Below are 27,199 nucleotides of genomic sequence, written 5' to 3' on the forward strand. Positions count from 1 at the left end.
AGAAAAGAAAAGAGTTGAGGACATCCTCTGCCGTAAATGAAAAAGAAATGGAAAAGAAAAAAGAAAAAAGAAGCCATAATGGATAAAAGCACATGGAATCATACGCAGTTAAATTCCAAGAGGAGCATTAAAACCATGAAAAGATATGAATGCCATTACTAACATTTTTTATGCCTTGATAGCTCCACCCAACGCACCGCCACCGAACTGCTGTCCGCCAGGTCGACGACCTTGTTGACCGCCAGGGAATCTGGCGCCACCACGGGCCTGACCCTGGCGAGGACCACGGCCACCACGGGCGCCGGCGCCCTGATCGCGCTGGAAGGCGTTGGCCATGCCTTGAGTGCGCTGCTCGAGAGTCTTCTCGTTGGCCTCCAAGAGGTTCATCGACTTGTCGGAAAGAGTGACGATCTGCGATTGGAGACGAGACAGCTCGACACCCTTGCGGAAGACAATGGCGCCGTTGACCTGGTCGAGGGCAGCAGCCAACTCCTCGTGCGAGATCATGCGGCTAATGATAGCACCAATCTTCTTCTCGGGGAGCTCGAACATGTTGGCCAAAGTGTCGATAGCCACGCTGTCGTAGAAGGGAGCGTAGGTGAACAGGTAGGTCCGGAGGCCCTCTTCCTGGATCTGCTGGGACAGCATCTCCTTGATCTTGTCGGGCTGGGGCATCAGGTCCCAGATCTTGATGGAGCCAAGCATCTCGGCGGCCTTCTTCCAGTCACCAGCGGCAAGGAACTTGGCACTCATGATGACACCATCGCGAGTGTTCTCGGCGGGACCGGTGAAGACCTGTCGCTCGTTGTAGTCCAACATACGACGGAAAGTCTTGGAGATGACACGGCGCTTCATCTCGGGGGCGGACGAGGTCTGGGCCATCAGAGGAACTTCCAGGAACATGCTGGAGGTCAGGTAGATACATTCAAGGAGTTCCAGGTTGATGTGCATGTGGAAGGGAAGCTGGCGCTGGCGCTCAAGGCGCTCTTGCTCCGGCGACACAGTCGAGAAACGCTGGAGGATGATGCCCTGGGCAAGGAGCTCTTTCTGACGGCCGCTGCCGCAGACTTCGGAGAGGGTGTTCTGAGCTTCGTAGATAAGGCCGGCCCGGAAAGCACAGAGGCCAATCTGGACCAAAGTGCGGTTGAAAAGAATCTGAGTGCTAACGTCGAAGTTCGAGATGCTCTCGGTAAGATGGGACATGAGCATCAAGTCACGCGAGCGGTAGTACTGATCGTGCAGGGCAAGGAAGTAGATCTGAGAGAGCATGGCACGCGCTCTGATGATGCCATCGCTGAACTTGAAGAGGTAGTTGCAGAGCGTCTGAACGAGGCTCGTCACATCGCCGGTCTTGCTGCGAGGGGTGATGGCCGAATCCAGCTTGGTGTCCAGGGTCTTCCAGGTACCCTCCTCCAGGATGGTAACAACCTGAGAAGGCTTGAAGTAGATGTGTTCCAATCTCCTCATGACCACCCGGTTCAGGCTGTCCTGCCGGGGGTCGCTCTTGTCAGACTTGGTGAGACTCTCAACATAGGTCTGGGCGCGGACAATGGCGGTGTAAAGCTGCTTCTCATCGCTCAGTCGCTCGATATACTCGGAAGTGTGGGGGTCAATGTGTTGCAAAGACCGAGTGAGTTCGTCATCGAGTCTCTCAACGTAGGAGACCATGCTGCCCGGGATATAGACCTTCTCACCGTCGGTGGGCTGGGGCTGCTTCTCATCGTCCTCCCACTCTTCGGCACCTTCGGCGACAACGTAGTCGGGGTTGCTCTCAAGGACGGAAAGAAGAGTGGTGAATTCCTGTTCAGCGAATTTCCACTGATCGATGCTCATGTAGTTCGCGGAGGATGAGGAGGTGAGGTCGAAGCGGGTCGAGATGAGGGTGAGGTAGACACGGATGCGCTGGTAGGGAGACTGGGAGACTTCCAAAAGCTTCTCCATCGTTCGGATCTGCTCAAGGCGGTCTGTGTTCTTCTTTCCACGAGATTCGACAATCACACGGAGATGCTTAAGGATGCTCTCGGGGGTGTACTGGAGAGTCTTGCCACCACGGCCAACGGTAGCAAAGCCGTCATCGTCGGCGGCGGAGACGGCGGCAGGCGCCTCGACACGCTCAACCTTGGTCTTGACGGGCTTGGGGGCGGCAGCGGCAGGCTTGGTGACCTCCTCGTCGGCCTCCATGTAGGAATCCTTGTTCGCGCGGTACTTCTCGACTTGAGTGGCGTACTCCTTGTTGTTCTTCTTGATACGTTGCTTGACGGCGTTAAATCCCTTGGCGTTGCTGGTGTTCATCTTCTTGTTCGAGGACTTCTGCTTGACAATGGTCTCGTTGACGAGATCCTCAAGGTCCGCAACGGTCTTGATGTAGATCTTGGGAGCAGGGCCGGACTGAAGAACCTTGACGATCTGGCGGTTCAGCTTGTCGAACTCTAGAATCTCCTGTTAGTACATGGACCGCGTTTCCCTGCAACTTCTTTCCCGGGACCCCAAAGAAAAAACACGCACCGGCGGAGATCACAGCCCAGTCGTTAATCTTCTCGGCATTTTCGATGAGCTTAATGGTGCCCTCAAGTTCATCCACCCGCTTGTCCTTGGCACTCTTGACGACGGTCACTTTCTCCTCATCCTCACTTTCCTCGCTCTCCGAAACGTCCCTCAAGAAACGGTTGGGACCGGCTTCATCGGCTTCGTCATCGGAATCTTCCTCCTCCTCCGAGGAGTCGTCCTCGCTGGACTCTTCATCATCCGACTTCTTCTCCTGCTCCTCACGATCGCTGTAGACCTCCTCCTCGTCGGACGAGCTGCTGTCGCTGTCGCTACCGCCACCGTAGAAGAAACGCGACATTTTGGCTGGTTTATCGGCTGATCGGATCGAGAGACGTCGCGAAATTGAAATAATCGGTCCCCTGAGACGCGAGCGTGACGCACAGTCGAATGGAGATGGTCTAGGCGATTCCCTTAAACCAGTTGGTTGGCTCTTCGCTGAAGGAAAATCAAGTTGTGAGGTTCGGGAGCCGCAGATTGGTCTGCGCGAGCCACACACGAAATTTAAGCGAGTGGGCGCCTAACCGCATGGGGCAGGTGGTGCCTGAGGCCGCACACGGCAGAGTCATCGAGACTCCGCCTCCATCGTGTGAAATGTGGAGATGCCATCCCTCGCCCTGGACTCCATGGAGTAGGGAGTACAAGGAGAGCGAGGCTTGGGGGTCCTACGAAGGCCGGTGCCCCTTTGCCTGATTTACCACCCGGATCGAAGTACGCCGCGCTCAGTACCAGACAGCTAGGAGTGCCAATATTCCATTCAAGTATCCAAACTACAGTAATGCTCTTGTTCTTTTATACGGGACTGAAAAAAAGAAAACAAAAGGGAGAGGAGGCTATAAATGGAGTGGCAATATCAGTCAGTGCCCTATGTAAGAAAAGAAAAAGATAACATGAGATTCGACATCGTAATGCAGTGGCAGTGACTAAGACAAAGAAAAAAAAAAAAAAAAAGAAAGGGGGTGGAGAATGATACAAAGATAATTGAATCGCGGTCTTTCCAAATACTCCAAGCTATGCCGAAAAAAGACACACGCGAATGTGAAGGAGTTGCGGGGAAAGTTGTAAAGCTAGAGATGAGCATCAGAAAATCTGAAAGCTCAAATATCGAAGCAGGAAGACGGCAGCATCGTCGAGAGGCACCATGGCGACGAATACTCGCCAAGGGCAAGTTTCGCGTCACTTGAATCCGTAAGAGGGTTGAAATGACATTGCGCTTCAATGTAATTCAACAGGGCGCCATCCCATGCGCCCGAGGGCAATAGGACGGATGTATCTCGACAGTGGGTTGTGAAACCACCGACTCCTTCGTCGGCCACGGAATGGACGAGCAGGACTTGATAGCAGAGAAACCTGCTAGAGATTCCAAGCAAATTTTCAATCACCACAAGAAGCCGACGACATTTTGGAGCAGCCCCGCGTTAATCACCCAAGAAAAAAACGCGCTCGGAACACTCTTGTGCAGAAGTGTATGCTGGCTATAATACAATGTTGATGCACCTTCGGTGCCGCTTAAAACTGGCCTAAGATCAGTGCGTTCAATGCCATTGGTTGGGCGCGGCGTAGCCGTCACCTAACACGCCGTCCTCGAGGGTCCGAATGAAATCCCGGTTACGGGTGCCACCCGCACGGCTTCCCCGACGACGCTGGTTAGCAGCGTTAGGGTCAGCGTACCCCTCAGGAGGCGGAGGATAATACGCGGGACTGGGTTGCAACCGAATGGGTGCGTTAGGATCCAGATGGCTGGCGACTCGCTGAATAGTAGGCGGAATTCCTCCTCCTTGTGGGTCCATTGTCGAAGCACGTTGGCGACCGGCCCTCGTAGTTGCCTGCGCATACAGACTTTGAGACGGCGCGTATTGAGCCTGGGGCACTTGGCCCGGCATCATGTTCATCTGGTGGCCGTACCCGGGAGGCTGAGTTGGGTATGGTGGGGGAGCACCCTGCTGGTGACCTGTAAACATGCCGTTGTACATAGGAGGCGGCGGTTGTGCATGAGCAGGCGGGTGGAACTGATTCATCTGCATCGAGTACGCATTCTGCGCCGCGGTTTGTGCCTGGGCCGCCTGGGCCGCCCTCTGCTTACTTGTCGCTTCCGCCTGTTGTTGTTGCTGGATTCCAGGGGCGACCGGTTTGCTGAGCGCCGAGTATTTCAGATTCATTGGCGGCACAAAGGGTCCTGTAAACTTCTGCTGGGTAATAAAGGGATGCAATTTAGCCTGTTGCGGTGACCACCGCTCAAGCGGATTGATGGTCAGCAAACCTCGGACGAAATCGATGAAAGCTGTTCGGTTATTGATTTCTGATCAAAAACGTTAGCAAATACTCGGCGCGGTTGGTGGGAACGCTACATACCCCTCTCAATTTCGGCCTGTTTCATATTTTTCCGTGGCATTGGGTAGCTCCGGATTATTTCTTCCAGCGTCGTAGCCTGGAAATACTTCTTGCTTGGTTGCTCCTTCGTGTTATGTTCTCGAGAATACTGCTCCAGACTCTTCAGACGATACGTTTTCCTTCCAAATTCGTCATGGGTTTTCTCGAAGAACTCCCCGGATTGTTTGCCCATCTCCAGCATCCAGGAAGGAGGCAAGCCCATCATGTCCACAATACGGCACACCTGATTGTATTCGGAAGATCCAGGAAACAACGGTAGACCAAGGAAGAGCTCGACAACAATGCAGCCCAATGACCACATATCGATCGCAGAAGAGTACCTGGAGTGAATTAGCAGGTGGGGTTTGCGGGGACTCAAGATAAATCCACGTACGGCAAGCCAAGTAAAACCTCGGGAGAACGGTAGAATCGCGACTGTATATATGTGTAAACCGTTTGCCGTTCGTCGCAAGCAGATCCAAAATCAATGACTTTGATTATGGGGCTCTCTAGGCTAAAAGGAGCTGGGGGTTAGTCCTTATAATGCATGACATCGGGGGAGGACAACGGACTTTTTCAGGAGGATGTTCTCCGGTTTCAAGTCACAGTGGATCAAGTGCGCCTTGTTCAAAAGACTCAATGCATTCAGCAATTGTTGGGCAAACACCCGTACCAACGTTGTGCTTAACCCTCGGAATTGGTTTTGTTTGATGAGTTCGTAAAGGTTAACACTGAGCAGCTCAAAAGTCAAACAGAGATGCTGTCTGTGGATAAAGGTATCCTTCAGCCGGAGTAGATGGTGGTCATCATTTTTGTCGTATCTGCTGTTGAGCTGTGGTGTCACAGGGTAAGCTATGGTCCACAAGAGGGTGACGCAGAAAAACGTACCAGGTCCAAAACAGAGACCTCCATCATACTCTGATTGAAGTAGGCAGTCTTATTCTTGATGACCTTGACAGCCACGACTTCCTGGGTTTTCAGATTCTGGCATTTGACGACTTGTCCGAAAGTACCTTGGCCAAGCACATCAAGAATAAGATAGCGGTTTCTAAATCGGTGGTCAGCACTATTGCACACGTCGGGGCTGGACAGGAGATGCCGAGGCCTGAACGCACTTGTGACCGGCTTCCTCGCTTCCCAGGATATCATTCACATATAGGATGTAGTCACTATCTTCGTTATCGTATCCATCATTCTTGACACCCTTGCTGGGTTTGGTGAGTACTCGTCTCGGGTTCCTCGATGATTCGTAATTGAAGCCCGGGTTGCATATCCGATAAGTGGAGGGCAGATGCATCGTCAGAGCTTGAAGGGGCTGCGCAGATATTAGGGAAAGTTACAACGGCCCCGGGCGACTCGCAAGAAACTTACACTAATGAAGCCGCCTTCGGGATTAGCTCTTCTGTATGGGGGCTGCACATTGATGCGTGGCTGAAGCTCCTGGACCGACTTGATTTTCTGGAACTTGGGCACCGGTCCGCGGCCTGGTTGCTGGTTTGGGCCAGATATGAATGTGGGGTGTGGAGACCTTCCATCCTGCCCAAAGGCCGCACCGAGCTGAGATCCTGCCGAGGGAGGGTAATATTGATCGAGGCCCAGGTCGGTAGCCTGCAAAGGAGGGAGCCTAGGGGGTCGCGATCCAGTCGCTAAGCAGGGATTAGTTACTGAGCGTCATCCAAGACAGCACGCATGCGAGTAGAATCGAACAACAAGGGCAGGGGCTCACAGGGAGGCGACTGGTATGATTGAGGCGGCGAAGAGTAATTCGGCATTCTCGTCGGCGAGCGACGAGTCTGGTTGGCAGCGGGAGGGTGGACGTAGGTAGCGGGACCCTTCCCAGGGCTCGTATTATACGGCATCGTGGGTGACAGGACGTTCATCGGGGAGTACCTGCGAGCGGCCGAAGACTCTTCATGAGGGAAGTACTGGGAAGACGGTCGGCTATGATGACTTGGCCTGGCCGCAGAGTATTTCGCTCGATTATACGGGTCCGCGTCCTCCATGGTGGTGTCGGCATCGGTGACATAATCGCGACTACGTGGCGTCGCGGCCGGAGAAGATGCCATAGGAACCGATTTCGAGTTGGCGGTCATGGTTGGAGGCTTGGCCGCCAGGGCGGGTGTTTGGAAAGCCTCATAGGTATAGCCAACAGGAGCCTGTTGTGCTTGTTGTGGCTGACCAGCGTACTTCGCAGCAAGCGGTTGCCCGTTATTGAACTGCGCGGGACGGCCCATTAAGGGATCCTGATAGGGCTGCCACTGCGAGTCCATCTTTTATCCGCACTTTTTGTGTTCCTCTCTCGCGATGAATGTCCGGTCGGAGGTGGGAGGAAAGAGGGAATTGGAAAGGAAGATCGATCGTCTGTTGCCGTGGACAGCGCACATGCACTGCGACCGGGAGGTAGATAGCAGCGGGGACGGCCGACGCAATCAGGCGGAGACGCGGAACACGAGCGAACCCCGATGCAATTCGAAGGGTGGGAGGCGAGAAGGAGGAATTGATGTTAATTCCGATTTGTGTGGCACCTCATTATCCGCAGGATGGCTTGGGTCAAGGTGAAAGGGATGGACGGTGGGAGTGGGAGGTGGACTGGTGGTCCAAAGGGCGAGGGTTGCAGAGGAACGGGGGGCGGTCGCAATGCACAGTGGGAATGGGTATCAACACGCCAAGGAGGCTGGGGCAGGGCAGAAGCACTGCTGGACACCCGGAGAAGCGCGGGAAATCCGGGCTGAAGTCCACGGTCCACAGAGAACAACAGAGTGTAATGGAAAAATGTATAAAATAAAATGGTGGGAGACACAATTAAAAAAGAAAACAGAAAAAAAAAAGGGGACAAGGTGGAAAAGCGACTCCTAGAGAGTTGAGCGAAAGAGGCTAATGCGGAGGGAGGAGGAGGAGGGGGCGAGGAGGAACGCGAAAAGAAGAAGAGAAGCAGAAACAGAAACAGAAGATGAGTCCTGAGGCTGGCCGCTTTTGGGGGCCTCCCATTGGATATTACGCGGTCTCCAATAAGGCAGCAAAGCCAAGTTCCCGCAGCAGAGTAATAATGATGATGATGATGATGATGATGATGACAACCGTTGTTGTGTCCAGCGGGAAATCGTTGCTCAAGGGATCAAATCAGGTGTCAACTATGGATCGCCTCTTAAAGTACATAACAATCATCACTGCCAGGTTCTGTGTATATTAATTATGACTAGTGATTTAAATACCCGGGGATGCTGTCTCTGTCGAGTGTCGACACAAACAGTCCGGAGTACAACCTCAGATCTAATTTTACGTGCATGCGCAAGCAAGCCAGGTCTGGTCTGAGATGGATGGATCTCGTCTAGTCTTTCCTTAGTCTTTGCTCCGTGCCACGGCCTGCCTCTTGACCAACCTCTTGGACGATCAATCGCCCAGTGGAGCCAAGCCGCCCCCTTAGAAGCGCCTTAGCGACCGTCGGGTTTGACTTTTGTGTTGATCAAATCTCCAGAGTTGCGACTAACTACTGGGAAATTGCCCGACATCGTGATATTCTTAGACAGGCCGGTCTACGGTGTACGGTGTACATGGAGTGCAGTGTCCTTGAGTCTGCCATCCTTACCGAGTGCAGAAACCGAAAGTTAATGACTTCATCTGGGGTCAGAGCCAGCCACGGTAAAGCCAGAGTCAGAAGAAGTCAGAGAGAGAAGCTTGAAAGTGAGACTCGAGTCCTACAGTTGCAACCCAAAGCGGTGACGTGGGAGGCGAAAGGACGGGGGGATGACTCAGCCCGAAAGCGGTGGGTGTCAGGCAGCCATCGGTGAGTCGATTCTGCCGGCACTTCTGCCTTGTACGGACGAGTATCGTCACTCCTCACGGTCCCTCGGCGCCGGATTTCTCTCCCTCCCTCTTCAAGCCTGTCGCATCGAAGAAGAGGGCGCGCACAGTGCTAAGGATCTCGCGCACATGCCAGGATTAAGTCTAGAACCGTCCTGACGTCCTCCAACTCGTCAATGTTTCATTCAAGTTAATCTCACATTTTCCTGCTGACCGTGCCATCTGCGACTGTGGCAAAAGCCACATCTTGCTTATTTCCTCTCTTATTTTCTGTATTTATACAACTATGATTTTTGGCCCGAATGATTTATGCAGCTTATGAAGGACCGAACAACGCGCTCAAAGAATCACCGAGACTTCACTAGACTTTCGCCCAGGAGCCTTCATTTACCCCTCAAATCATGGCCGACGACGGGACGGGCGATGTTGATTCTGCAGTCCAGGACGGGATTCCTCAATCTCAGAACCAGGAAGACCGACCGGAGCAGCCAGAGGGCTCCAATACACCCAACCAGGCACCTTTGTCGGGCGTAGACGAAGCCAGCCGCCTCCGAGAGCTCCAGGCCGACGTTCGAGACCAGGATGATCTTGAGAGAGATATCTCACGCCAGGTATATCCCAATCGCGACTAAGTTCCCCTGCCAAAGTATCAACTCCCCTGACCAAAGTAATAGGCCGATAAGTTGCTCCTGGAGCAGGCCGATGAACGCGATAACAAGCGACTAGAGAAGACTAACCAGGAAAAAGAGTATGGCCTCAGTTTCCTTCTGCCTGTCACAATGCTCATGCTTCTACTAGAAAAGTCGAATCGCAGATCTTGAAATTACACCAACGCCTATCACAGCCAGTTGGCACTGCCGCCCGTGTTCGCATTCAGAATGACATGCAAAAATTAGAATCCCGCAATGCTACGTTGGCAAGCGACTTGAAAGAAATCCGGCAGCGCATGGACGAGAGGCAACAAGGGAGAGAACCTGACGTGCAAGAAAATGGAACGGGAAGACAGCCTCACGAGTCTCGGAGAGACTATCTCATCCGAACCGGAAAAATTACACCCTTTTCAACTATGGGTTCTGGCCCAACCGAAGGGCCCTTATATAGTCTTCATGATACACTGATTGATGCCGAAGATGAGCGCGATGAGAAAGATGCACTTGAACAAGTTAAGCAACGCTCTACGGTCTCGCATCGAAACTTGGTGCGTCCAGGCTTCGGGTTTGACGAAGCCAGCGAAAACTCCATCGAAGAGAAAGCTGAGCGCCCAAAGAAGAAGCGAAGGCTAGAAAAAGAGGATCATGCGCGAGATGCTTCGCAACCAGACGATCCAGAACTAACGGTAGAAAGCCCGGCGGAGGAGGCTCCTTCCGACGATGGTTCGGGGAGTTATGTGGCATCTGAAGGAGCAGAATCACTATCCTCTGATGACGAGGACTTTATAACCGAGGAGAGAACTGCACGACCCGCAGCTTCGGGGAAAACGAAGACGGCGGATGACATGGAAGACTTCAGCGGGGTAGACGACGGAAACGAAAAGGTCTATCAATCTAGACTTCAGAGCTGGGTCGAGCGTAGGAGTGCTGCCCGACGACGCACTCTGCAGGCGCAAAGAATGGATATGGAGTCCGACGCTGGCCATGATGGGCAGGAAGAAGAGTGGTTCATGCCACACCCCACCGTCCCGGATCTACCATACGATAACTCCTATCGTATACCCGGTGATGTCCATCCGCTTCTGTTTGATTACCAGAAGACTGGAGTCCAGTGGCTATGGGAATTGCAGCAGCAGCAAGTAGGCGGCATAATCGGTGATGAGATGGGACTAGGAAAGACCATCCAAGTTATTGCCTTCCTGGCTGGACTCCACTATAGTAAAAAGCTAACGAAGCCGGTTATCGTCGTGTGCCCCGCCACGGTCATGAAACAGTGGGTCAACGAGTTTCATCGATGGTGGCCACCGCTCCGTGTTTCGATCCTACATACCTCTGGCAGTGGTATGGTCAACATCCGGAATGAGACCAGCAGAGAAGATGCGCTCTTGACGCAGACGCGGGATTCTCGCGGCGTCTCAGGCGGCCTGAAGGCTGGCAGGAAAGTGGTCAAGCGCGTTATAGAAGAAGGTCATGTGTTGGTGACTACGTACTCTGGTCTACAGACGTACGCACCTCTCCTGATCCCGATAGAATGGGGGTGCGCGATCCTCGACGAAGGCCATAAGATTCGGAATCCGAACACATCAATCACTATACATTGCAAAGAGCTTCGAACCCCGCACCGGATTATTCTATCCGGCACCCCCATGCAGAACAACCTCACGGAGCTCTGGTCGCTATTCGACTTTGTCTTTCCTATGCGCCTGGGGACCTTGGTTAACTTCCGAAACCAGTTCGAGTTCCCCATCCGCCAAGGAGGTTATGCGAATGCTTCCAATCTCCAAGTTCAAACGGCCACCAAGTGCGCCGAAACCCTTAAAGATGCCATGAGCCCATACCTTTTACAGCGATTCAAGGTGGACGTGGCGGCAGACCTTCCGAAGAAGAGCGAGCAAGTCTTGTTCTGCAAGCTTACAAAACTTCAGCGACAAGCATATGAAGCCTTCCTTGGCTCGCAGGAAATGCAAGCCATCCTTAGAGGACGCCGGCAGGTCTTGTACGGAGTTGATATTCTGCGCAAGATTTGCAACCACCCAGACTTACAGAGTCACAAGTTCAACTCGCACCAATCGGGCTATGGCAATGCCACTCACTCCGGTAAAATGCAAGTGGTCAAGTCGCTGCTAGAGCTGTGGAAGGACACGGGGCACAAGACTCTTTTATTTACACAGCATCGCATCATGTTGGATATTCTCGAGAAATTCATGAACTCGCTTTCCGGATTCAATTACCGACGAATGGACGGAACTACACCTATAGCTCGTCGACAAACTATGGTCGACGAGTTCAACAATGACCCGGACCTGCACGTGTTCCTTCTCACAACAAAGGTGGGAGGTCTCGGCGTGAACCTCACCGGGGCGGATCGAGTCATAATCTTCGATCCGGATTGGAACCCGTCCACCGATATGCAGGCGCGCGAGCGAGCATGGAGGCTGGGACAGAAGCGGGAGGTCACTGTCTACCGACTCATGACGGCTGGAACGATTGAAGAAAAGATCTACCACCGACAGATATTCAAGCAGTTCCTCACCAACAAGATCTTAAAGGACCCCAAGCAACGGCAGACATTTCAATTGAGTGATTTGCATGATCTGTTTTCTCTCGGAGACGAGACGCAAGGTCCGACTGAAACAAGTAAGATCTTTCAGGACGCCGACGTTACGTACGAGGAGGGTGGTGATAGCCCTGCTCAAAAGTCCAGCAGAACGCGACATGGAGGGGGTCGTGGTAGTGAAGTTCCAGAGAAGCAGGAGAAGAACGAGGTCGGCAAGGTGGAGGGCATCGCATCGGTCGAGGAATTCCAGGGCGATCCAGAAAAGCCGAGCGAGCAGGATGAAGGGTCTTCGGCCCCCAAGTCAGAGTCACGTCTGATGGAAAACATTTTTGCTCGTTCCGGTGTCCATTCCGCTCTGGAGCATGACCAGATCGTGAACGGGAAACGCGTCATCCGCGCAGATCCCAAGATTATCGAGGCCGAAGCCAAGAAAGTGGCCGCCGAGGCCGCCGAGGAGCTGCGACGAGCAGGCGAAGCCGCCCGATCCGTGCCAATTGGAACACCAACGTGGACAGGTCAGTTTGGTCTCGCCGGAAAGCCCGCGGAGCCGGCATTCGGTGGAAGTAGCAGCTCGGCCAGACGAGGGCCAGCCGGTCCGTCGTCTGCCAGTATCTTGGCAAATCTCTCGGCGCGCACGCCCTCGTCTCGCAGCGCAAGCAACAGCCCTGCACCAGCCAAGGCTACCAGCGGGATTGACTTCATTACCAGGATTCGAGATTACATCACATCTCAAGGTGGGTCAGTCTATACGCAAATGTTGATTGACCATTTTAATCGTCTCTGCACCACGCCTCAGCGGTCGGCGGAGTTTAAAGAAATGCTCAAGACGATTGCGGTACTGGAAAAGGGCGGTCGCAACGGACGAGGGAAATGGTCGTTGAAGCCTGAGTACGCCCAAAAAAGGTCCTGATTATTCCTCACGGACAGATGGGGTCATTCAGCTCCTGTTCCCACTGGATGGAAAAGGCGACGATGTGCCACGGACCAAAGGAGATCTAATTATAAACATACATTTGCTCGCGGCATGGGAGACTTTGTCTTTTTTTCTTCTTTTCTTGTTGCATTTGGGTTTAGGCAGGGAAATAGAGTTGGAACATGGCGTCAATCATATGAGATCTGAGACCAGATATTTTGTTAATGCACGTGTACGATATGACCTGAGGTATGGAGTAATCGATGTGTGAAACCGAGGCTGTTAAGCCGTAAACACTGCAGTGGACGTGGAGTAGGCGACTCCTTTCATTTCCCATCTGCATTTATATTGTTTACCCCTGGAAGTGATGTCAGTTGGGGTGAGTACCAGATTGTGAGAGTCAATGGAACCGATGGTCGTCACGATGTGAAAGCCTTGGAACCTGAAAGTGAGTGCAATGGGTGTTGGTGTGACATGACAATGTCATTCTCGCTAGTTTGTGTTTTAGCCATTAACCTAGGTCGAAAGCTATCGACTCTAGTTGATGGGAGGTGCACTGTCTAGGGCTGATTCTAATTAAGTATTAGATTATATTCTGCAGAGCACTCTTATCATGGACCTAAGTGGGTAGAAAAATCCCCGCCAGAGTAGAAGAACATGTCCGATGGAGAATGATGTAGATCGTCATCCCGGATCAACCATGGATGCCCTGCTTTTTATCTACCCCTGACAACGATTTGTTTGACGATCGACGCGAGACAACAAAAATAGCAACAAAGTACTGTATCTCATCTGTATTGGCACATACAGGCCGTGCGTGAAAAGTACCTTTGCAGTACCAGGCCATAACATCGACGATGCCTCGCTCTATCCTCCGTATAGCTTCATTTCCTCATTCTTTATCTCCGATCCCGACGCAATCTCTCCTCCAATGCACGCTTGTCACATTCTCCGGCCGGGCTGAATGTCTCAGTCTCCCCCGCCTTCATTCCCCGGCTGACCGACGATCGTCCTCTGAAATTCGCCGCCCATGGTTACTGATCCACTCGCCTGTGGAGATCGACTTTCGTGGTTGCTGCGTGCCAAGTCAGAGTTGTTGTACCTTAAGGCCCTGAACTCTCGACGCCTGGGACTCGGCCGGACCTCAACTTCTCCAAACTCTTTTCCAGCTTAATTTCCGGTGGAAATCAATACCATTACATACAAATCCACCGCGGGGATACCGACGAGAGTTTTAAAGTTGTCCTGGCCGGAGAAAAAAAAGTTATATAGAGCCTCTCCCATCCGCCCTCTTTGCCACCTCCCATCTCCCTCCTTCCTGCATCCCTCTCTCTCTCTCTCTCTCTCTCTCTCTCTTTCTCTCTTCGTCTCTCGAGCAGTTTCCTTCGTTCTGTTCCTACAAACTCTCGCTACTCTCTTTCCTTGTCTGTACTTTCTACAAGACCATTCTTTCACCATGAAGCTTCTCTCTTCACTTGCTCTGCTGGTCTCCGTCGTGGCAGCCAACCCGATCGCACGAGCGAGCAACGCCAGCGACACCTTCCACCTGAAGACAGCCGGGGCATCCGAGTCGAAGCACAACGATCTCTACTTGTATGCCTACCACACCGGTGCCGGATTCAACGACGCCGTCCTGACCTCGGACACCAACACGGCCAACCCGGTCTTCCTGAACAACACGCACGCCCAGTTTGCCCTAGACACTCCTTTCCCTTGGGGACTCAACATGCCCCCGCACAACAACTATGCCGGTGAGTACTCGCCTCGGAGGGCCTAGATTTAGGACAATTGAGGTTAACTTTTTGCCTTTCCACTTGTTAGCGTGGGAACCGGTCGAGATCAACACCGGATACGGGAACGATGGGTTCATCATCGATGGCACCGGATTGCAATGGTCAAATGATCTCTTCGGAGGTTGGTTGGGTAAGTTATCCCCCCGTAATGCATTGGCCTTCAGTGTCTGTCAGTGGGGGGCATGAAGTCATCTTCAGCGAATTTGCCACTAACGGACCGCTCGAACCGATAGTGTGCGATTGGTACCACAACGAACCCCAGCTATTCTACCTTTACCGCCCCTACGAAGCCAAGCTGCCCTCGTCCTGCAGCAAAGTTAACCTGGAAGTCGAGCACCTGTCGTAAGAGCAACGACTCGGTGCCACCCGACGAGGATAATGGTTCATGACGCGCTTGGCGCAAGTTGATGATTCATACGGACGATGTACCACTCGCTTCTCCCAGATCCGTACCAGAGTCAATGAAAGTCTATTGATAGGCCGTCGGGGAGATGCCGTGCGGGCATCCGGATAATGATAATTTTCTGTAATGACTGTGATGGCCTTGGAAATATTCATGGCGGACGGCATGTTGGGCTTCGGGGAGTGGATAACGGGTAATTAGGTATTTCTTTCTTGATGTTTGATAATAATTGTTGCATGTATGTATCTTGTATGTATCTCGATCGACGGAAATGCGACAGGACGATATACTTTTTCCCAGCCAACGATCACCCAAGGTTCGTTGCCAATAATTGCCAATAATGCACGGCAGCTGGCTCGGCCGGTCCGCCGGGCGACCGTGGAGATCCTGGAGGTCGGAGAACTCACCACCGAGGCCGGGGACGGAGTTTTCCGTAGTCTTGCGGAATCGAGACTACCTCGTAGGGTGGCAGACCGAAGATGAAAGAGTGCGAGACACACTGTCGGGTCTGTGAGGCGCGGTGTGGACGACGACAGCCAAACCAGGCCAATCAATGTGATGCCTCAGGCCGGCAGCCAAAAATAGACGGTGTCTCACATGCGATGCCCAAAGAGGGTTAGCGCTGTTGACTTCTTTCTGGTCTTTTTCACCATTTTCGCCTTTGGCCGGCCACTTCTCAACTTCTCACGGCCCTCGCTCGCTCTGCGTCTTTGTTTCTCATCTTTTCCCTATCTCGCTGCCTCTGTTAGACTTCATCCTGTCCTCTCGTCCGTTGTTGTCTACCCTCGTTGCGCTCCCCAGTCACTCGCTTTACTCCGTACATTGTTTACCCACCCGCCCGCTCTCAGTCTCCTCCCGGGCTCCTTATCACCCGATCTGCAGGTTTCAGGGCCCACCGCGCTGGAATAATAATTGGCCTACTTTGCATCCCACTTGACTCGCCGTCTCCTGAGCAATTCTGCCGTCTGTCTGTCTGGGCCTGGGGCAAAAAAAAGCACCCCCGATTTCTTTCTGTTGATCTCTCACTCGACTTTTCCCTGATCTTCGTTCCCACTCACTCGTTTGCTGTCAATATTGGGGAACCCTGGGGACTATTGGACCATCGATCGGAATCGAGTTTATCTACTACGGGATCTGGTTGAGCTGTCTTTTTGTTTTCTTATTCGATTCGTTCGACCGTACCTAGCAACGCCATCGAATTTCTTTCATCATGCGGACAACCACCTTTCTTTCCGTCGTTTACCTCTTCCTCGGCCTGGTCTCGGCTTGGTCAAATGGATTAAACGTGGGCCACGGAGCCCTGGCTGCTCGAGCTGGTTAGTATCATCGAAACTCTTCCTATATTTCATTTAGTCGACTCATGCTAATTGTCTTTGGTTCCTCAGATGAGACTACCACCGCTGCTGACAAGGCCACTACGGGCGCCGCCGCGACCACCGATAAGGCCGCCACGAAGACAGCGACCGACGACGACTCCAAGACAAAGACCGGAAAGGAGACCGGAAAGGAAACTGGCACCGCAACTGGCAAGGAAACCGGTAAAGAGACTGGCAAGGAAACCGGTAAAAAGACTGGCAAGGAGACTGGGACGAAGACGGGCAAGGCCAGCAAGACGAAGGATGACAAGAAAACAACCTCGACCTCGATCGATCCTCGTTCGCCGGCCGGTGGTGTCAAGATGCTGACCCCGTCGACCGGTGCCTCGAGCTACTACAAGATCGGTGAAGATGTCACTTTCGTCTGGAACTACACCTCGCTGCTGGTGACCCCGTCTGCCGTCAATGTCATTGCCTCTTGCAGTCTGAACAGTGCCACTTACACGATTTCGAGCAACATGAGTGTCGAGGAGACCGGAAAGGTTGTGTGGGATACCAAGAAGTACCAGGCTAACGCGACCGTTCCTCTCCTGACTGCGACCTACACCTTGGTCATCTACGATGCGGACACCGAGATCGGTGACACGGCCGGCCCCGGTCACCTGAGCTCGCAGAACCAAATGAACTTCGGGATGTATGTGCCGCAATCATACACTCCACTGAATGGTAAGTCTACATCTGCCCCAAGGCCTCTAAAATGCCAACCATCTAACTTGATCCAGAATACCACTGCGTAACCTGCAGCGGAGCTCTATCCGACATGGAGCGCCAAGCCCTCAAGTTTGCAGTCGGAATGGTATTGATAACCGTCGCCTCCTTCACTTGGTTCGCTGGAGATTTCGGCGTCTTCTCCACATGATCTCTTCAACTCCGGACTCCCAACACCGGTGATGAAAATAACTACACTCCTACATACATCACAAAAAAAAAGAATATTCATTGCATCGAACTGAGCGAATTCTCGTTTTCAGTCATGACGATAGCGTTACTCTCAGCAAAGGAACTTGGCCTGGCGTTTAAATGCGGTATATTGCTTGGGATCTATTTCTCTTATTCCATTGTTCATTTTATTTCATCTTTCCTTTTCCCCCTACAGCACCAGCGAGGAAATTTTTGAGTATAATTATCATTTTGCGGATGATTTACCTCGTGTGATTTTTTCCTCTCTCTTTTCCCATTTTTTTTTTTTTGCCTGTATAATGAGCTGGTTGATTTGATACATAGGATTAATTCTGATGGGTATTGTACATGGATCTATTTGCAGATCTTGAGTTCGACAAAGAAGTGAAATAGCGTTAGGAGAGGACAGGACGGAACAGAATTGAAACCGCATATCTACGCTAATCTTATGATTTCAATTTAATTCATTCATCCTCCACCATACATCTGGTCAATAAATCCTATCCAATCCAATCCAACCTACACACAGCATGGTGTAACAATCCTTATTTTAATAGTTTGATTCCCCTCCCTTGTGCTATCTGAGCAGTGATGAATGACTGGTTTGTTGATCTTGCATATTCACATTGCTTTATCTTAAGTTCAAATCACCCCATTATTGTACATCCGTTCAACACCGGTCAAGAAAAGTAAATCTTCCTCCCAACTAGACTGGATCTGGCGTAAAAAAACCCCGTCGCAGAAACCCAACCCAATGGTGTTGTCGATGGCGATTAATCGATGTCCTGGGCCTGATATCTTCGTCGATAGAAGCGACGCCGCGAAGCCAGACGAGACAGTTGGTCTTGATGGTGACGGCGCGGAGGGGAAAGAGGAGAGAGGGAATAAAATGTATGTGGGCGTGAATTGCAGGTATGGGTGTGGGTATTGTTGTGAAAAGGACGATGATAATCAGAAAGGTAGGCCGGCTCTATGGTCGAGGAAGCTGGATGAAAGATATTATTTCTTGAATGAGGAAGTTATCGGTTTCCAGATGAGGAAGGACGCTTGGTTGGAAGTGCAGTTTTGTGTGTGTGTGTGATGGACATGTGGTTCTATTGTGGATCTGGGTTCGAGATGGGCGAACGACTCGGTTTATTGGCGAAATGATCTGGTATATTAGAGTACTAGGAGTACTGGGTGGTAGTGAGGGCTGGATGCCGTGGATTGGATTGCATTGACCTGAATCTGTGATGGGATTGGAGTGATTTGAGTTTGTGATGGTGGTGCTGTGTGCTTTGGTATAGTGTTCAAGCCCAGGGGTCGATCATAGGCAGCTGGCATGATAGGCCTCCCAGGTTGAAGATGGCGGTTGCCCTGCCGTTGGAGAAGGCATAAGTTTGTGCTGGCGGATCGTTGGTAGTTGAGTTGCTGCGTCAGTCATCTTGCCGCACTTCATGCAGGGTGTCTGCTTGATGCTGGAGTAGGAAGATATCATGTCCTGGTAATGATGTGAGCTAGAGCAGTCCCAGCAGTCGGCGATGTAAACTTACAAGTAGATGCGCAAGATCCCATTGCTGAGGTCGTGCATTCAGGCAGTCGGTGATCGACTTCTCCATCTTCGTCTGGGACTGTCCTGGAGCCGCCTTACTCGTGACTTGCCATTCAGGCACACCATTCCCTTCCGTTCCGCCAACGGTGTGGACATCGAAGACCATCCCCGCCTTTGCAAGAGCAACGATAACAGAATCCTGACTCTTACTGGGAATCAAACGCATACCGGGCACATTTCTCTGAGCAAAGCCGTCCACGACCGCTCTCCACCCGCCCTCAGCCGATCGGATATTCGACCGTTCCTGCTCCTCGCCAGCTTTGCGCTGCTGCTCGTTCTGCTTCTCTTGCTCCTTGAGCAGCTCTTCAAGGATCGTGTCGTAATCTTGCTCCCAAACCCCGGTAGGCTGCAGCAAGATGCCGCCATTCTCCTTGATCTGCGCATCGACATGCTCCCAGACGGCTTTCATTTCAGGGCCGCGCCACATATTCTGGAACGCCTGGACTTCGGCAGTGCCATCCTGAAAGCTTTGGGAAAGCTGCTGAAACAGAACCCCCGGTGATCTCGGCACCGACTGAGCGGCAGCCTTGGGATTCGGGTTTGGTCGCAGTGGATCCAGTAGGCGATCCGGAAGCAGAGTCCGGAGTTGGTGAACCTGCGAGTGTTAAAACCCATACATTTTCCAGAGCATGCACGCCAGCAGGAGGTGTAAGGGGGAACAACATACCATGGCCTCCAATTTCTGGAGTTTCGCCAAAGAAGATACAAGTTGCATTTCGGACTCCGAGATCTCGGCGCTGGAAGCCCCATTGTCGACCACGACCGGGGCGATGTTCCCCTTCGTCCCGGGTTGAGGCTGCTGAGGCCGAACGGCGCTCGGCGCGACATTAACTGGATTGCTCATGGTGCCGATGGTAGACAGCGTAGAAGTACTTGGATTATTATTATTGACAGGATCCGGTTTCACAATTTTCGATTTCGAGGGATCGGAGCCTTGGGGTGGGGCCGCGGTAGACGGGACCTGCATTCTGGGTACGACGACTGCTACTGTGGGAAAGTGTCTGGGGGTTTGCTTGGAGGGAGTGGGCATATTTTCTGCGTCGAGAATAATTTTCTGGACGCAGGAATTGGAGATGGGATTTCACGGGGAGCAGCAGTCTAGTATTCAGACTTGCTGGCTGACAGAGAGGGTTCAGAGATCAATATCGCGAATCTTGTGGAGTCACTTGTCAGACACTGGAAGCAGTCAAGACAGGAGGGCGTAATGATCTCTCAGTTCATGAGAAAAAAGCAGGGGATGATGGCGCTGCAGAGCTCAAGCTGGACATTGAAATGCGCCAGAACAAAGCCGCGGAATAATTGGGTGAGAGTCGCCGGGTCACGGGGGGTTGCGCCACACACTCTCTCCAGCGCCACAATGGGGCTGGGCAGTTCCCTACAGGGAAGATGCCTGAGGCTACCTATTGGTTTACGTGTTACACCCGCTACAGGTTTGGATGACCATCGCTAAACCTTCAATATCATTATCACATGGAACAGATTGTTTTCCTAAATATTAAGAAAGTCTGACTTTCACTCCCCGGTCATGCGACATGGTGAGAGTCGAATGAATCTTGGGCACCTGGATTTCCGGATCGGCACATTCTACGGTTTCGAATTTCTGAGCCAGCTTGACCAACGTGTAGCTTGCTTCTGTGAGTGCATATTGCTCTGTACGAATTAGAGTTGTTAGCAATCGAGAGTCTCGCCAATGGGAACAATAGAAGCCAAGGGTCAATTGGCGCAGGGTAACTTACGACCAAGACAGATGCGTGGCCCGCCGTTGAAAGGAAGATAGTCCCAGCTGCGTCGCCCATTTTCCTGCCAACGTTCTGGACGGAAGACGTGTGCATCCGGGCCGTAGAAGTCGGTCCGTCGATGCATGGCGTAGACACTGTAAGTGACAACCATTCCCTTTGTGACGTAGATTGGAGATTTGCGATCCGGCCCTCCTCCCACAGGCAGCGAGGTGTCCCTAGTAGCGACACGGAAATTCAAAGGCACGGGTGGCATCAACCGAAGGACTTCATTCAGGACGTATCGCAGGTACGGGATGTCCTTCAACTTGGTCTGTGTGATCTGTTCTCTTGGGTGTTCGCTATCTCCGAATTCCTCCACGATTAACCCCCGAAGCTTCTTCCAGACGGCGGGGTTGCGAGACATAAAGAAAAAGGCCGAGCTGAGTAGACTGGCCGTGGTATCACGACCGGCGAGCAAGATATTCAGCATGTTATCACGAAGAACCTTGGGGTCGTCGTTGTCCTCGGCCAGTGCTTCAGCGAAGATGTATCGTCCCTGCTCCTTCTTTTCGGGATGATTCTTGGATTCGATCGCGAGGCGCACATAATGGTCCACGACCTCGTGGACACGCTTGACGGAATCCTGGAATTCCTTCGGATTCACCATCCAGTAGAAGCCCACCGCTCGGGACCGTGCCGTAAGATAATCCTGGGATGTGTTGAATGCCTCCGCAAAGCCCTGGGCATTGCCAACCGACGACTTCTCCAGAAGACCCGCATCGGCGGAAGAGTGCATCGAGCCCACGGACTCGCCGAAAAGGAAGTGTGTCGCAGAATCGATGGTCAACATGAAGAAAAGGCGCTGAATATCAAAGGATGAGCCGTCGGTCGGAATGAGATCAATCATACGGGAGATATGGCCATCCATGAGATTCAGGTCGGCCACCTGGTCTCGCGCGAACTGGGGTCGCAAGAGACCCCGCGCATGAGACCAACCTCCGGCGTCGAGAGTGAAAATGCCATCGCCAAGTAAGGGGTAGAACTCGCGGTGCCGGGTCCCCAAGCTGAAGTCGGTGAACTGGGTGGCTAGGATAGCCTTGATGTTTTCCGGATCAATGGTGGAAATCATCCACCGACCCATGACCTTCTGCGTGAAGGTATTTCCATAAATTCCGTACTGATTAGCTATGTATTCCACCCATCGTTTTTCTTTGGCGGCGCGAGACAATCGATAAAAGGACCTAAAGCCGAAGATACCGGGGGTGCCTGGGGGGGCCGGTTGACAACGTAGGGATTGTGCGTGCTTGCGCTGCTTGTATAGTTGTTGAATGTATTGTAGGACCAAGAAGGTCAGGTACAGGGCGCCACCAAAGACTACCAGGGGAGCCAGCATGGTTGCAGGGGGGGTTAAGAAATCACTCGGAGGATAAGAAGGGAAGAAAGAGTGAGGACCAGAAATTAGTATGAAGGTCTTTCCCCCAAGCATTTGTGCCTTGCAGTGGGAATCGCTAGTAATATATTCATGCGGGTTGCTAGTCTCCGGGGTCGCCTCGGTCGAAACGCATGTGAGGAGGGAGTGTCAGACTGGACATGCCTCGATGGGCCGAGCGAGAGAGAGGGGGGAACAGGTAAGGAACGGGCAATGATGAGCAATGACCCAAAGATAGGGAGAATGATTGGAAACATGACGAAGAGGGATTCCACTTCGGAAACGGGTAGATCGCAAGTATGTCCCAAAAGGGCTAGATCCCTCAATATTATAATCATACCGACTCCGATCGGGTCGATTATCATCTTACTATTACTATTAGGCTTCTGTATGTATGTACACCGTACTGGACTCAGTGCTTGGATCCGCTTCCTTCGGCGGGCTGATAACATTTCAGCCACTCCTTCAGCGCCGCATTAAACAACTCACGTGAACCCTTGCCCGCCGTGGACACGAGCTGAAAGTCATAGCAGTGCATCGAGTTTTCAAGAATCTGTCCAAATACCGTGTTCGTGCTTGTCTCTCCGCACTCGGGGATCTCGGTTGTCCAAGTGACGTCTTGTGGCGCGATTTCTTCGGTCGACACAATGGACAACGTGCGCCAAGGATCGAATTCACCCCCGCTAAAATAAACGTTGGAAGGTCGGATATCCCACCCACCAAGCTCCGCATTGAGCGCATCGGCCTGCGGATGTGCTGGGATCATACCGGGGAACTGTCGGTCACAGATCCATTGCTGGTACTCCAGCGTTTGGTAGCGAGATAGAAGCCCGTGGGGTCCGAAATTGTTGCTTTGAAGAAATCCCCATTCCGTACAATACATCCATGTCCAGCTGATCGAGTCCGGGTCGGTGAGCGCAGAGCTCAGTTCGCAGTCTAGGGGAAGTGAATCGTCATCTTTTCTGCAGTTGGCCCCCGTGTTGAGATTGACCAGGGGCGTGAACACAGGCCACGAGGCCCAGCGCTCGGCCAAATGTTTGTTTCCGAGGGTTGGAGCCAGTCCCTCTGGGCCCGCCGTCTGGCTGGTCTCCGGGTCAAGCTCCAAGTAGTTGCAGAATTCTTCCAGGCTCCCTACGCTGGTCCCGGCTGTCCCGTAGTTTTGGAAAAAACCATACAAAGCGCCTAGGGCCGTGGTGAAGTCCTCGTTGCTATTGTTTTCGGCTCCATCGCCGAGGAACAGCTTCTTGATAGAGGCTGACGTTTGAGGGTCTGCTAGCTGCTCGTCGATATAGTCGAGAGCCGCATGAATGTCTTTGGTGCAGTTCCCAAGCCCGTTAGCGACCATTCCCCGGTAAACCGGCTCGTAGTATATGCCCATATCAACGCGAGCTTGCACCGGAGCGGACGAAGAAAAGGCAGCGAAAATAGTGTCGGGATATTCGTTACGGGTGAAGGCAGCCCGAGACCCGGCATATGATCCGCCAACCATGACCCATGGTGTGGACTTGGGGGTTAGATCCAGTTCGGGGTGGCTTTTACGACAGAACGTTTTCGCAAAATGGGGGATATCTTGCAGGGCCTGCTTAGTGGTGAGATACTGTAAATGTTCCGCGGGTGTGTTGTTATTAACGGGAAACGGAAGCGAGTCTCCAAAGTATCTGACTCCTGTTAGCCCTGCGTTCTGCACAGCATGTGGGAAGCAAGACAAACCGGTGCTCCCAAACAATCCCTACAGCCTGAAATTCCTGCAGAATTTTCCGAAAAAAAGATAGATCCGACGTTAAGCGGGATTGGGCTATCGCTTCTGCTCCGGACTCCCCGGCGTCATACAAGATAACTGGGCTTCCGGGGACAAAGAACTCTTCATTTACCCAATATCGATTATTATAAGTTCCAACAGACACATTGGAATGGTCAATAGGAATCTGAGAGGCGATATTAGGAGATGTCATAGTCACCAGACGACATAGGGGACCATACCTCGACATATTCTGCTGGGATCGCAGGAGCTTGGTTCGGATCATGAGATATTAAAGAATGGAAAGTCGAGCGATCGTTTAAATATTGGCTTGGATCTATGCCTAGCTCAGCCGCCAGGTCAACCTGTCGTGTGAATTCTAGATTGTGTAATCCCAAGCCCAGTACAGGACTGGACAAAAGCACCAAGGAGAAAAGACTTGAATATGTGAATGTAAGCATGTTGCAAGGTGTGTCTTCAAGGGTCTGATAACTCAGCCCTTAATTAGTGTTGACATTTATCTGAGAGCATACACAGGGTACCTCGTACGGAAGGACAGTCTGCGTTATATACTATCAGGTCAGGCGAACAATGCCGCCGCTCACGGAGAATGGCGTGACAAGACAGCTATCCTGCCGATATTGACCTGTCTAGCAAAGACATGGATACCAGGAAGTGGGTTCCATCTCATTCAGACCACGATCTAATTGTGTGCAGCAGAAACAAAAGTATGTTGAACAACAGGTTGCTCAATGCGAAATGACGGTTTGACGTCTTCGGGAAGGGCTCGACAGGGGCGGGTGGCGCTGTCCGGAACGACGATAGGAATGCTTCCAAGGGATGAACCAGCCTCCAGATAGCATTATCTGGACGAAAACAAACAGTGCCTCAATACCTGTGGCAGGTTTAAGATTTCCATAAAGCTATTAGAGCATGATCATCTGTCATAGAACCCCTTTCATCGAGCTGGGAAAAACATGATTAACACGGAGATAAACGAAGGTATTCAGGATGATATCAATACGGAAGGGTCCATTTTCAACAGGGCGACCGTAGATTGAAACATGCAGTGTCTGTGTACATATTCGGTTGTATTGCCGAGTCGCTAGCTTCTTGAGACATACCAGGCACTTTCTAGAGCGATTCATGTCAACAAATTTGGAAAAGAGAATGCTATGGTGTCGGATCATTTTTCCGACGAGTTATCCATGATTCTAACCAGCGCAGTTTGGTTTTGGGTCATTGAGTAGACCTGATGTGATGCATTTGACGTGAAACCTAGATACCGGTGGGATAGGAACCGCATGCAACAAAGAAGTTGCCTCAAAGACTGGGGGATTCCTGTGCCACCTCAGAATACGCGACAATTGGAATGCGCCTGTCTCCCAAAAAGGCTAGTCCCGATATCATAGGATTATGCTGCCGGATGGAATTCGTCAGTGTTTCCACGGGAGAGGATGGTTGACAGCATCGCTGGAGAATTGCACCGACTTGATGCCAGGTTTTATAGCAAGAAAGAATACATTTTGTGCAGTTTGGTATTGGTTGTCTGTCAAGTTCAGAGAGTCCGATCCCAATTCATCTGAAAGAATTGTCACCTGATCACTGTTGCCACGGTGTGGCGGACTGACCGAAGCCGAGTATGTCTTGTTTGCTGCGAGACCGTAATTTCCTTGTAGCTGAATCTTCGAGAATATCTGGAAAGACAGAGTGCGGGACAGGAGAGAGAAGTGAATGGTGGACTCGATCAACCTCAGGCACTCCTTTGCTGACACGTGCAGGCACATGACCAACCTTGTGCTACATTTGATCTGATCATCGGGTCAGATTCGGGTAGATGTTACTTCTTCCCAACGCCTGCCAGAAACACGGATGAATTGAAAACCAGACAGGACTCTGCTGTATTTGTCATTTAGACACATTGTCACACTATCACATACACCGACACGGGACTCCGTCGGAAGAAAGTATTGTCAAGGACAGCAGCCATTTCGTTCCTGGAAGGCAGGTGGAAATGGTTGACAAGAGGGATTGGACCCAGTCACCCACTCAGCAACAGCCGGGCCCACCCGGAGTTTCATGGCAAGCTACTCCGCCCGCTGGCGAGTCCCAAAACAACCCGCTGATCTTGGCAGCTTAGGGCCGCAATAACATCGGTACAGGGTGACACTAAGAGCACGGGGTGCAGGACCGAGCACATGGTAGGGCTAAGAAATCAAGGTCCTTACGGAGTAGGCCAATTTCTACCTCCGGCGGGGCGGACTGTCGTTCCTAAACACAGGCCAACTTGACTGATCACTGATGTGACATTTCACGGAGCACCAAATGATTGATGGACATTCTGCATGAGCGAAATAACATTATTGATTTCACCTTGTCAGCCTTGTTACCGGACTCCTTTAGACAATCTACCTATCAATAGCCGTGAAATACAATGCCGGCTTAATAGCAACAGCCTAGCAGGCCTCGGACCCTTCCCACGTAAAAGGTCCGATCAATTACTCCTTTTGAAATGCCACCAATCTGCATCTGGGATAGAGTATAGGATTGCTTAGTGCTCCTATGACGATTGAGGAATGAGGTCCGTGGCGTGGAAGGAAAGAGGCGCTTTTCAAAAACGAGTGGGCAATCAATTATCCGACCTTGCTCAACTTCGCTTCGATCACGGTCAACTAAAGATATCCGTCCACCATTGAAAGACGATCATTGACAGAATTGGCTTTCTTCAGCATGCTTAACTTGGATTTAGACGGGTGATCAGCAGTCATGAACTCGGATTTTCGCTGTAAAGAAAGCCGATTGTCGATCGCAATGTGACAGTGTGAGGACGCTCGGGTCAAAAAATCGAAAATCAAAGCTTGACTCCTCATGTCTACGCATCAGACCAGAAGACCATGAATTTTCACCGTATATGGCTATATCAGAAAGTGGTTGTTACTCGGATTCGTCTACCGAAGCTAACGGCTATAAAGTGGGTTCCCATTCTGAAGAAGATGAAACGACCATCTACGCCGTCGGATTAAAGGAGCATTCAGTTAAACAGGGGGTTCTTGGACCAAGCTGGTGTGCATTCGATGAATTCCACTCCGACGACTAGTATCCGCAGCTTTCTCCGCAATTTCTGGATATTAAAAGAAATATCGATATTAATAGTGGATGTCGTTATGGCTTTAGTACCGGTCGCCTACGCTCGGTAGCCCCGGTCTTACGGCCGTGTCGAGTACTACATGGCGTGCAAGTAAGCTGTCGCTTGTCAGATTGGTGGAACTGAGTCATGGACAGGATGTTAAAATGATCAGGGGCTGTAGGATGATGCGAAGGGTTCGCTGATGATAGTTCATGCTAGCAAGTCTGGGCACTTTTACTTTGTTTTATTTTTATTTTTATTTTTATTTTTATTTTCTCAGCCAGAAGAA

General features: G+C 51.7%; 7 protein-coding genes across 7 annotated transcripts; 3 read left to right on the forward strand and 4 right to left on the reverse strand.

Moving 5' to 3' along the window:
• Positions 1–168: 168 nt before the first annotated feature.
• nip1 (translation initiation factor eIF3 core subunit c) lies at positions 169–2,845 on the reverse strand (the record flags this gene model as incomplete). The annotated part of the gene is made up of 2 exons (XM_053096754.1): positions 169–2,429; positions 2,506–2,845. 2 exons carry the CDS (start codon positions 2,843–2,845, stop codon positions 169–171), a joined length of 2,601 nt encoding a protein of 866 aa, XP_052959265.1.
• A 1,234-nt stretch (positions 2,846–4,079) lies between these two features.
• KD926_001516 (putative protein kinase Yak1) lies at positions 4,080–7,184 on the reverse strand (the record flags this gene model as incomplete). Its single annotated transcript, XM_053096755.1, has 8 exons — positions 4,080–4,843; positions 4,897–5,255; positions 5,309–5,428; positions 5,487–5,746; positions 5,803–5,962; positions 6,030–6,229; positions 6,286–6,560; positions 6,641–7,184. The coding sequence occupies 8 exons, from the start codon at positions 7,182–7,184 to the stop codon at positions 4,080–4,082; spliced, it is 2,682 nt and encodes an 893-aa protein (XP_052959266.1).
• Positions 7,185–9,116: 1,932 nt separating this feature from the next.
• Positions 9,117–12,832, forward strand: KD926_001517 (DNA-dependent ATPase RAD26; the record flags this gene model as incomplete). Its single annotated transcript, XM_053096756.1, has 3 exons — positions 9,117–9,326; positions 9,390–9,463; positions 9,514–12,832. The coding sequence occupies 3 exons, from the start codon at positions 9,117–9,119 to the stop codon at positions 12,830–12,832; spliced, it is 3,603 nt and encodes a 1,200-aa protein (XP_052959267.1).
• A 1,459-nt stretch (positions 12,833–14,291) lies between these two features.
• KD926_001518 (uncharacterized protein) lies at positions 14,292–14,974 on the forward strand (the record flags this gene model as incomplete). Its single annotated transcript, XM_053096757.1, has 3 exons — positions 14,292–14,586; positions 14,657–14,758; positions 14,862–14,974. The coding sequence occupies 3 exons, from the start codon at positions 14,292–14,294 to the stop codon at positions 14,972–14,974; spliced, it is 510 nt and encodes a 169-aa protein (XP_052959268.1).
• Positions 14,975–16,241: 1,267 nt separating this feature from the next.
• Positions 16,242–17,266, forward strand: KD926_001519 (uncharacterized protein; the record flags this gene model as incomplete). The annotated part of the gene is made up of 3 exons (XM_053096758.1): positions 16,242–16,347; positions 16,417–17,073; positions 17,130–17,266. The coding sequence occupies 3 exons, from the start codon at positions 16,242–16,244 to the stop codon at positions 17,264–17,266; spliced, it is 900 nt and encodes a 299-aa protein (XP_052959269.1).
• Positions 17,267–18,613: 1,347 nt separating this feature from the next.
• KD926_001520 (putative cytochrome P450 alkane hydroxylase) lies at positions 18,614–22,009 on the reverse strand (the record flags this gene model as incomplete). Its single annotated transcript, XM_053096759.1, has 5 exons — positions 18,614–18,787; positions 18,840–19,493; positions 19,566–19,859; positions 20,415–20,548; positions 20,635–22,009. The coding sequence occupies 5 exons, from the start codon at positions 22,007–22,009 to the stop codon at positions 18,614–18,616; spliced, it is 2,631 nt and encodes an 876-aa protein (XP_052959270.1).
• A 448-nt stretch (positions 22,010–22,457) lies between these two features.
• Positions 22,458–24,244, reverse strand: KD926_001521 (putative serine peptidase, family S28; the record flags this gene model as incomplete). Its single annotated transcript, XM_053096760.1, has 3 exons — positions 22,458–23,703; positions 23,756–23,970; positions 24,026–24,244. The coding sequence occupies 3 exons, from the start codon at positions 24,242–24,244 to the stop codon at positions 22,458–22,460; spliced, it is 1,680 nt and encodes a 559-aa protein (XP_052959271.1).
• Between the last annotated feature and the right edge of the window lie 2,955 nt (positions 24,245–27,199).

This window comes from Aspergillus affinis (genome assembly GCF_023601865.1).
Source record: "Aspergillus affinis strain CMG 70 chromosome Unknown NODE_12_length_464043_cov_86_772839, whole genome shotgun sequence".
Lineage (NCBI taxonomy): Eukaryota > Fungi > Ascomycota > Eurotiomycetes > Eurotiales > Aspergillaceae > Aspergillus > Aspergillus affinis.